The sequence below is a fragment of the Hyalella azteca genome, unplaced genomic scaffold (genome assembly GCF_000764305.2).
Source record: "Hyalella azteca isolate HAZT.00-mixed unplaced genomic scaffold, Hazt_2.0.2 contig10317, whole genome shotgun sequence".
In the NCBI taxonomy this organism is placed as follows: domain Eukaryota; kingdom Metazoa; phylum Arthropoda; class Malacostraca; order Amphipoda; family Hyalellidae; genus Hyalella; species Hyalella azteca.
Window position 1 is genome coordinate 55,751 of NW_025940361.1, and position 10,980 is coordinate 66,730.

The following is a 10,980-nucleotide window of genomic DNA, read 5'->3' on the forward strand; positions in this document are numbered from 1 at the left end:
ATTAAAAGACTTGTCCTTTAATATATAGCGGTAATATAGCAGTTTCTGCGTTTATTAGGCCGTAGGTCTGTCGCCGATTCTTAACATTGCAGAACGTCAACAGCATTTTGCGGTCTGAACTTTAACCACTGTGCCACCCTGCCCTTAAACCACTTGGGTTTATTTAAGAAATTTGCTATAATTGAGCCATCCTGCGTCGTTGGCGATGTTGAGCCTTGACTTTCATTGCGAGATAGCTGAAGAGATGAAGCGCTAGTAACCATGTGGCCACTAAACCAAACCAGTTTGTAGCCAATCTCAAGTTCTAAAGTAATAGGTAATCGTAATCCGCCGAGACCGTAATTTGAATTCAGTTAAACTCTCTTTGACTGGAACTTTGTCATTTCACAATTATGGTGCAATTTTATCTTGTCCTATCTGTAAATACAAAACTTATGATAAACAAAACCAATCGATATGTTTCCTCCCATTAAATGAGGTTAACTCTTAATCAATGTAACGGAATTCAAAACTTGTCTACGACGGTAGTTAGAAAACTCGTTTATCATTACAGATTTTTCTTTACGGTACTTTATATTATTTGCGAAGTATAATTGATCAAAATTCTAGTGGGAAAAATTTATATAAAGTTAGATATTATCGTGTTCGCCTCAAAAATGGCATAATGTTGTAGTTGAAAAATTCATTTCTTGTATGTAAGCTTCTCTTAGTTCCAAGTACTTCCCATGTTTTAGAGATTTCAAGCATTCCTCGGATATTCAGGGTAATTTTTGAGGTAAGAAAATAAACATTCCGTATAGAATTTTTGAAGAAAAAAAGCTATTGATGAAACTAGCGAAAATTAGTTTAATATTTACTCGACATATTTCACAAATTAAAGTGGGGCTGTCAAGACATACTAACGGATTACTATATCAACAGGAGCGATGGTCCTCTGAGAATGATGAGGAATCGGGGTAGAAGCGTTCTTCGTTTATTTATTTCATATTATTTATATTTTAGATTTAATAAAGAGAATTCATTATTAACCTGATTTCATTATTATTGGTTAAAATGCCAAATCATAAAAAAACAGTTCCCTAGAATAGTATGTTTTCCCCTACATTTAGGGAACCTGCATTACGTCAGGCGTGATGAGCACACGAGCGGGTAAGTTCGAGGAGTGATAACGTGAACCCATACGCGTCCTCGTTAACTTGTAAAACAATGACTTCAACCCCGCACAGCCGCAAAAAAGTGTGCTATTACTATGACAGTGAGTATCATAACTATTTTGTGGGAACTGATCTTTATGACGAATGAATTCCTAAATAAGTAATTATTTGGGTCGCCAGTTATTTACTCCATCTGTAACTGTACGATTCTGACGCTAATGGTTGGTTGTTGAGGTTTGGACTTAGATGCTGCGATTATCAGAAAAGCTTAGCTAGCCTGGTATTTTCAAGTATAGTTATTTAAAATATTTTTCGACCATAATTCATGTTCGAAACCGTTTCCTTGCCAAATTGCCTTATAATATGCTATTTTCGTGTCGAATTTTGTTAACTTCCACTACCGTACTTTTTCTTTTGTCACTTCATCCGAACAATTTTTTATATTGAGTCCGGAAGCCAACAAGAATAGTAAAAAGATTATGTTTACGTGTTGATTTTGATTTACATATTTGAATGCCTGCGTTTGCACGCAATTTTACCCATCCCTAGACTACCTATGGGTATGGCTCTTCACCTTGCCTAATTTTTTTCATGAAGTGAAATGGCACATATCTGCTTTTTTTAAAATCACCTGCAAAATTTTCAATTTTACTAGCATTGTTTAAGGAATTTAAGTAGCCTGATAATACAGAAAGGGCCAATTAAATATTCCAGTTTCCAGCTATTTAAAGGTAATGAACTAACAGAGTTTAAATTCATCAATCATCTTAATCTTGTGCTTCTTAAATTGAAAATTTTGTGCTTCTTATTTCTAATCATGAAAATGTTGACAATACGAATTTCCTTGGAATAGTGAAATAAGTGAATACTAATGATTTCCTAAATTTTGCTTCTTAAATCTATCATAACATATTTGTTTCTTGTACAAAGTTTTTAATTTTTCATGTAAATGTACGGAGCATGATGCCATGTTGCCAAAAAATGCTTGACCTCTGCAGCATTAGCACAATTGCTAGCTAAATGAAGGTACCACCTAAGAAGTTAATTGTTGACCTGTTCAGTGCAGAGTGGCAAATGAGTGATTTTTTAGAATTTGCTCATTCCTAATTGCCTGATCTAGTTTAAAATTGTCCTGAATATCCTAAAGAAGTAATTAAAATGTCATACAAGTGCACTGAGAAGATAAAAAAGTCAGTTGTTTGCCATCTTAATGCAATAATCACAAAATAATTGAAGATAGGAGCTAATTATGGTTGTTCTATGCAATAATTGTAAGCTAATAGAAGATCATTGTTTTTAAATTCCTTAATTTCTTGACTTGTACCACTCATTAATGAAACAAAAATCACAATGGTTGATAATGATAATGACAAATTTAGAAGCTTTCAATTGAGATTGAACTTTGAAGTTGAATATATTTTTGTAAACAACCTTCAAAATAAAAACCTTCTGAGTATGATTACTCATTCAACTAACTTTTCTAGCAAACAGACAAATTTTACCTCTTATTTTTTGGTAAAATATTCAAATAGATTTTTAATAATAATTCTTTAACCCTATCCTGAACAAATTTGTAATTTGATACTGAAATTTATAACTTGTTTGGTAGAATCAATGGTACCCTAAATTGAGGCGATTTGGACCATTGAAGAGGTGACTTGGACTGTTTTGACATTCAAGAAAAGAAACCCTATACTCAAAAGGTTATTGCCTTGGAAAAATTGTTTATGACTCCTGAATGACCTCGTCAATGGTCCATGTTGCCATGTTTTATAGTATTTGCATGACAATAATTGATGTGGGATGTATACCATCAAACTGGGTAATAAGGGACAGTTTTGCTCATTTTTCATTAATAACTTCTTGCCATGAAACATTTCATAAACAATTTATGCTTATTTTAGAGCTTTTTGTGAGGGCTATTGCATGGCATCTTCAAAAAAATTCCATATACTATTCATAAAATGCTAGACGCAAATTAAAAGCATCCTGAATTACCCCTGGCCTTGAGAATGGGGTAATCTGGGACACTTGAAAAATAAAACTCAATTTTAAAACATTTGAAGCATGCAAAATGTACTCATCCATTACAACAGTACCATCAAATGGGGTAAAAAGGGAACGTTTTGAGCATTTTTTGTTAATTACTTCTTACCATGAAACATTTCACAAAATAAGTTTAGGTTCATTTTATAGCTCTTTGCGAGGGTTATCGAATGGCATCTTAAAAAAAATTCCATATGCTATTTGTAAGGTGTCAGATGCAATATAAAAGGCTCCTGAATTAATCTGGAAATGGGGTAAAAAGGGACACTTGAAATAAAACTTCATTTTAAAGCATTTTAAACATGCAGAGCATACTCACCTATTACCAGCAGTACCCCAAAGTTCTTCTCTTCCTTTTATATGTAACATAACAACAAGGAGCTCAACAAGCTTCTTTAGGGAGTGACCATTGCATTGCGTGACCTGGATGTTAGGAGTTCTGCCTAACATCCAGGCTGTTCTGCTCCCCAAGAAGATTTTATTTAAATTTAAATTTTTGCTTAAATTTAAAATTTAAGTCTGTCTGTCTGTCTGTCTGTCTGTCTGCTACAAATCTTATCATCGAAATTTAACACACTTCTACTTATCCTATCGATCTGAAATTTTGCACACTTGTGTAAAGTTGGAGACAATGCATGAATCAAATGTCAAAATAAAAGATTTTAAAAATAAAAAAAAAAGTTTTTCATTATTAAAAAATTGAAAAAATAATTTTTGGCAGCTACAAATCTTATAACTGATATCTGACACACTTTTACCTGTCTAATTGATCTGAAATTTTGCACACTTGTGTGAAGTCAGAGGCAATGCATGAATCAATTAATAGAATAATTAATTTTGAAAAAAATTATATATTAAAAAATTTATATCTTAAAAAAAATGAAAAACTAATTTTTTTAATTCAAAAATTAAATGAGAAATTCATTGTACATCTGTAAGATTGGAGACACTGGATTCTTTGGAAGTGTTGTCTTCCACACTTCTATTTAACTTCACTTCTTGTTTCTTGTCTGTCAGCTACAAATCTTATAATCGATATTCAACACACTTCTACCTGCCCAATCGATCTGAAATTTTGCATAATTGTGTAAAGTCGGAGACGATTCATGAATCAATTGACAGAATACAAAAAAATATCTAAATCTTTAAAAATATATTATGAAATTCATTGTACATGTGTAGCATCGGAGACACCGGCCTCTTTAGGAGTGTGGCATTTAAAAAGTACTTTTTAAACGCATATTATTTTGGAACAAGATAGGCGAATTCTGTTGATTACGTTTTCAAGTCAACACCTGTGTGCAACTTTTATGGAAGTAAAATTTTTTAATACGGCAAAGATTTTATTTTTGCTCCAGACCTTAGCTAAGGTACTTTTCCAAAATCGCACTTTTCATACTTTTTTCAGTGATTTTTTAGAGATGGTAAATGTTTGATTTCTTGACTAGCTTTATTCATAATAGATACGTAGTAAAAATGTTGAAGTTTATGCCACTATTTTTAGTTTTGCAATATTTTGATTAGTTTAGCTGCTACATTATTTCTACAAAATGTGGGATGCGCGTCCTGATTTACCCTGCCCGTCCCTTTTTACCCTGTTTGAAGGTATATACCTGTGCATGATGTTATTAAACCTGAATTTCTATAATGTTATGTATATCCTGAACCTGATTTACTTATTGAAATACTTGAAACAATTTCCAGTCCACAATTACAAGTCATCATGTAATTTTTTTATTTTATATATATTAATGAAAATCATTTGTACATGTATACCCTAAGAATGAAAATTTCAAAAGCTAATGAAATAGAAGAGTTGAAAGCAAACCTAAATTACAGAGTTTATGAATTTCTGATTAATAAATCTAGAATCATTCATTTGCTTTTTCAAACAAAGGCAGAGGGAAAGATTTGGCACCAGATTTCACACACAGCCTCTTGAAAATAGTGGCTTATATTGATAATGTATGGGCACTAATTAATTAGGAATGTAAATGCTATATAAATAAGATACTTCTATGTTCAGATAGTGCATATTTTTATTTGTGCTCTAATCATTTCAAAATTTTTCATTTTCAACACCTGACTATTAAGTCTTGATATATATGTATATATATATATATATATATATATATGTATATATGGTATTGAAGATTTTTGGTTAATATTGCATAGAGTTTTCATTTTTAATTTTCATTATTATTTAAGCGATGCATTCACTCTTGCATTGGCTATTATCTCAAGCCTAATAGATGTGTAAAAGTTGGTGATTCATTAAATTTTTATGCTCCATAATTATGGCAGCATTTTAAGGTTAGGGATGAACTCGAAACATCATTAATAGTGAATGGCTATTTGCAGGTGATATTGGCAACTATTACTATGGACAAGGACATCCTATGAAGCCTCACCGTATTCGCATGACACACAACCTCCTCCTCAACTATGGTCTGTACAGGAAGATGGAAATTTATGTAAGTGGTATTTGCCTGGACTAAAACAAGAAAGCATCTAGAATTTGATTATTTAGGAATTAATTGTATTAGGTACTTTTTTTTACATTCTTTGTACTGGTATATTCTGAGCAGAAAATTAGAATGGTGTAAAGATCCAGTTATGTGACTCCTTTGGTTATTGAGTTTTATTAGTCCCTATTTAAGGCTATGTATTCACTTGCCTCAAAGTTCTAAATTCATGTAAGATGCAAGCCATCAGGTACATGTTTGTGTGATGCAAGAATTTTGCTAAGTTCTATTTGTATTGCAGCGTCCACACAAAGCCACTCAAGACGAGATGACCAAGTTCCACTCGGATGACTATATCCGCTTCATCCGCTCAATCCGACCAGATAATATGAATGAATACAACAAACAAATGCAAAAGTGTAAGTGTTAAGGCTTGTTGTAATTGTCCCTGATCAATTGATGTGTTGGTAACTCCCATGATAATTGCTGATGTTGCTATTATAACTTGTTCGGAACATCTTTCAGATATGAGCTTATACTGTGACTGAAAAAATTTTGCATTGTTGCCTGTTACTTCATTGTATTCATCTATTTAATTTAGTTTACTACATTTATTTTCTCATATCTTCAGCAAGGAGATGATTAAAGACTTCATAAAACTTATTGTATGCATTAATTTTTGTACATTTTTACAAAGTTGATAGTACTTTTTAAATTTCTCAAGTTTGATTGTTTTTTGCAGTTAACGTTGGAGAAGACTGTCCTGTATTTGATGGCCTGTACGAGTTCTGTCAGCTGTCTGCTGGTGGCAGCATAGCAGGAGCTGTCAAACTGAACAAACAAGCTTGTGATCTCGCCATCAACTGGGCAGGCGGGCTTCATCACGCTAAAAAGGTAAGTCTTCTAAAGATCAGCATCAAAGCAACATCAGGCAGACTCACTCACTCAGGCACAATTTTCACCCTGTTTCCTGTAATGAAATTTTAAAGTAACCAGTTCTTGTTTCGGGTGGATTCAATTTTTTTATATTGTCTTTGAAGCTCACATTTACATGGGTTTGCTTATGGCGAATTTATGTAAACTTTTGATGAAGATTGCACTCAAAACCTTGTATGTGAAACACAAGAAAAGAATATACTTGTACATTTTATATCAAATCTGACGTTGCTCAATTGCAGCCCATTTCCAGGTTTCGCGGTAACCGCAATATTCTCTGCCCTTTCACTTCACTTTAACCGATGCTTCCCTCATTCTTGAGCCGGATATGCCAAGCTAATATAAGCATAAGAAAACACTAATAAATACCGCACAAACTGAAAAATATGGCAGTAGATTTAGTGAAGCAGAGTGCCTTGAGCTGTGGCAGCGAACCTCAATATCGGCTGAAGTGGAACGTGATTTGCGCGGATGGCCGAGGTCGCTTGAAGTAGTATGCTACTATTAGAATTAGTACAGTATAGTATAGAACATTCTATGAATATTATTATTACTATTAGTAAATAATTGCATTCATACTAGGACAGATGAGTAATTAAATCCAAATTCCGGGCTACTGAATTGGTACACATAGGAAATGCTCATCATAATTAAGTATTTCATGAACCTGCTTGCATAAGACAATTGGTCTTATGCCATGCAATAGAATAAGTTCACCAACTGTTTTCTAAACCTTTGGGAACAATTTGAAGTGAGCAAAAATCCCAAATAAATTGCCATGCTAGGGATTGAAGCTATTTAATTAATCACAAAATTTGAATGAGATTGGGTTTATGTTAGCATTCTTTGTTCATATTTTTCTTCTTGATTTCTCTTGCAGAGTGAGGCATCTGGCTTTTGCTATGTTAATGACATAGTACTTGCCATTTTAGAGCTTCTCAAATATCACCAGAGGGTTCTTTACATTGACATCGACATTCATCACGGGGATGGTGTTGAAGAGGCCTTCTACACCACTGATAGGGTCATGACTGTTTCCTTCCACAAATATGGTGAATATTTCCCTGGCACGGGAGACTTGCGTGACATAGGTGCAGGTAAAGGCAAGTATTATGCTGTCAACTTCCCACTGAGGGACGGTATTGAAGATGAAAGCTACCAAAGCATTTTCGAGCCCATCATGACGAAGGTAATGGAGACCTATCAACCTTCGGCTATCGTGCTACAGTGTGGAGCTGACTCACTTTCCGGTGATAGACTGGGTTGCTTTAACCTCACTCTTAAAGGACACGCAAAATGTGTTGAGTTTGTTAAGAAATATAACCTGCCTTTATTGCTTCTCGGAGGAGGTGGCTACACCATCAGAAATGTAGCTCGATGTTGGACATATGAGACTGCGGTAGCTCTCAATGCGGACATTGCCAACGAACTACCATACAATGACTACTTTGAATATTTCGGCCCTGACTTCAAACTTCACATCAGTCCGAGCAACATGGCTAACCAGAACACACCGGAATACATGGACAAAATAAAGACACGTCTTTTTGAGAACCTGCGTATGCTACCTCATGCCCCCGGCGTCCAGAGCATCGCCATACCCGAGGACGGCGTGGCCGAGGAGAGCGACGATGAAGACAAAGCAAACCCCGACGAGCGCATCAGCATCCGCGCCTCCGACAAGCGCGTCGCGCCCGACAACGAATACTCGGACTCGGAGGACGAAGGTGGCGATGGTCGCCGGGATGATCGCTCTTACAAGCTGAACAAGAAGAAAAAGAATGGGGGAGCTGCTGGTGCTGAAGAAGGGGCGGCCAGTAACGGAGCTGAGAAGTCAGCCATTGGAGCGGCATCTGCTGTTGCGGAGAAAGAAGGCGGGGCGGCCGGGGATTCCAAACAAGAAACATGAAGCGGCTGATAATTAAGGATTTTTCGTAATCTTCTTATCTTGTGAATCGAGGTTTTTTATTTCTCCGCTGAATTTTACTTTTATATTCTTTTATTGCTATCACATGTAAATCTTTGATGAAATTCTACCTACTTGACACACTTGGCTCTGTTTGAAGAAACGTGCTCCACCAGCTCAGTTCTTCATAATGAACTGTATAAAGAAACTCGTACATATATATAGAACAGAGTGCGTGCTATATTCCTTGTATATATGCTAGAATCGAGCTATATTTTTCTCTCAGCCAACCAAGTATTCCATTCATAGCTCATTTTTATCGAAGTCGCAAGTCAGTAGGCTGTTATGGTGTACATAATAAACCTGTCAAATTAAGTCCAAATTTTACAATTGGACCACTAAAACGAAAAAATTTTAACCATGCGAAGTATTATAATTCAGTGTAGAATCCTCATGTTTCATAGCTGGTTGGCTAAGACGGAGATTGCGAACATAATTTTCATAGGGCCATGTTCATCGCTCATAGACTTTGAAGCACACTTGTAGGTACCTTAATTGATAGAGAACGCGAATTTGAGCGAGTGCCCACCTTTCTTCAAGTTTCGCGGCTGCGACTAGCCGCATCAGCCAAAATAGTGTGAAATTTGCCCTCTTACTCAATATTGATCATTCTCGATCGTCCTTTCTTTGGTCAATGCCAGCGAATGGAGTCACTCGATGGTTTCAAGAGTTGAGACGATGCTTGATATGTGGTCTACGGTTATGTTCCAACATCAATTGCTCTCTATAAGCGGATTGTTATCAATTATGACTTATGGTTTCATGATTATCTGCAATTTATTAGTTTTTCTTGGCAGCACTTGACATTTATTTGTCAGTAATCATGTAAATGCCAGTGTTGACCTTTGAATATGATTGAGAGCCTTCATATTAGTTTCATGCCATGTACCGGTTACTCCGAATACGTGTTCTCATGAAACCGGATTTATCGTTTCGACCATCACTTTTTACTTCATTCATAAATCTAGCATTGCTTATTAGAAGACTTTTTTTTAATTGGGCGAGCGACATTTTCCCTACCAGTGTATTTCCAGGTCTATTCGCTGAATATGGTTATCCTTAGTTTAATATTGACCTTGAGAATGTATTCTCTTACCTAGATGTAGAATATTCATAAGATTTATTTATTCAAACCAGTATAGAAAATTCCTTAGAAACGGGTATCCTAGGTATCAGAACTCGACATTTTTATTAACTGCAAATGCCTATTCAGCGCACCATCCAATTACGGATTCATTCGTTTTTTTTTTTCATTGAAACCAGCAACAAAATTTGTACTTAGTCTCTATTTTCTCAACTTGTTGAGTCTTAAGGACATTTTAATTCGTTAAAAATTCCTAATTCTCATTTATGGTGTTCAATATTCAATGCAGTTAAATTTTAAATCGTGACGTTAGTTTCGGTATTTAATGCACAATACCCGTGTTCATTTCGCTACTTGAACATGTCTGAGGTGCTGTGACACCATGCGGTTGAACTCAATTTACTAAAATGCCATGTCGTGGGTTATAAATGTTCATCAAGAATCTGTCTTCGTGATGCAAATGGAAATTTAAACGATTGCTGCTCAGTGGGTATGACTTTACTCGAAGATAAAGCAACTAATCTAGATTATTCACCTTACGAACATTCATTTGGATTAGTTGCTTCATCTTTTTAAACTTTGTTCTTAAATACTTGGAAAATAGACCGCTAGTTCTATAATTTTTGTTCGTTTACTTATTTTCTCACTTTTAATTTTATTCCACGAAGTCAATTTTGAATAGCTGCGTGAAAGAATAACTGAGAGCTCCCAATTCATGTTCGTACATTTTTCTTATGATTGAGCATTCCTGGTGCAATCAATTATTATTCACGATACAAATTAGGGATTATCAATTGGCTTCTTATTAATTTTGTGCGCCTTTATTATCCGTTGTCTTTTGATAATGTGACTTGTTGCATGAAACGAACTATCCAAGCGAGTGGATCCCCAAGCCCGGGCCATACTTCCAGCTTGCACAGATCATCACTGCCGTTTTACTAAGTACTTGATGTTGATCCTTGATGTAGTGTCGAGGACTGGAAATATTGTTTTAATAAATTGAACATGGAAAACCTTACTATTCATCGTCCTGTGTAGTTTCGTACATTTTCACAGCCACATTTCTTCATTTTATTGTAAAAAAATTTCGCTACAATGCTCTGTTGCGAAGAACAAAATGCTGATTAATTTTTTACTGAGGAGCACGAAGGTGGTTTGGCATGCTATTACCATGTGCATCATACAGATTATTCAGTATACTGCTCCAGTTAAGTCTTGAATAAACTTACCAGAGCCTGCATCTCGGTGCATGAAACGAAACCCCAGCACACTTCAATATTCCAACACAAGTCATGGGAAGGTGAGACCCCTGGTTACGTGTTCGTTCTT

At 35.2% G+C, this 10,980-nt stretch overlaps 1 protein-coding gene across 1 annotated transcript; it reads left to right on the plus strand.

Annotated features, from left to right (window-relative positions):
• The first annotated feature begins 1,146 nt into the window (after window positions 1–1,146).
• LOC108667163 (histone deacetylase HDAC1) lies at window positions 1,147–10,664 on the plus strand. The gene is made up of 5 exons (XM_018154152.2): window positions 1,147–1,255; window positions 5,562–5,674; window positions 5,967–6,084; window positions 6,408–6,559; window positions 7,482–10,664. The coding sequence occupies exons 1-5, from the start codon at window positions 1,207–1,209 to the stop codon at window positions 8,508–8,510; spliced, it is 1,461 nt and encodes a 486-aa protein (XP_018009641.1). The 5' UTR covers window positions 1,147–1,206; the 3' UTR covers window positions 8,511–10,664.
• Window positions 10,665–10,980: the final 316 nt, after the last annotated feature.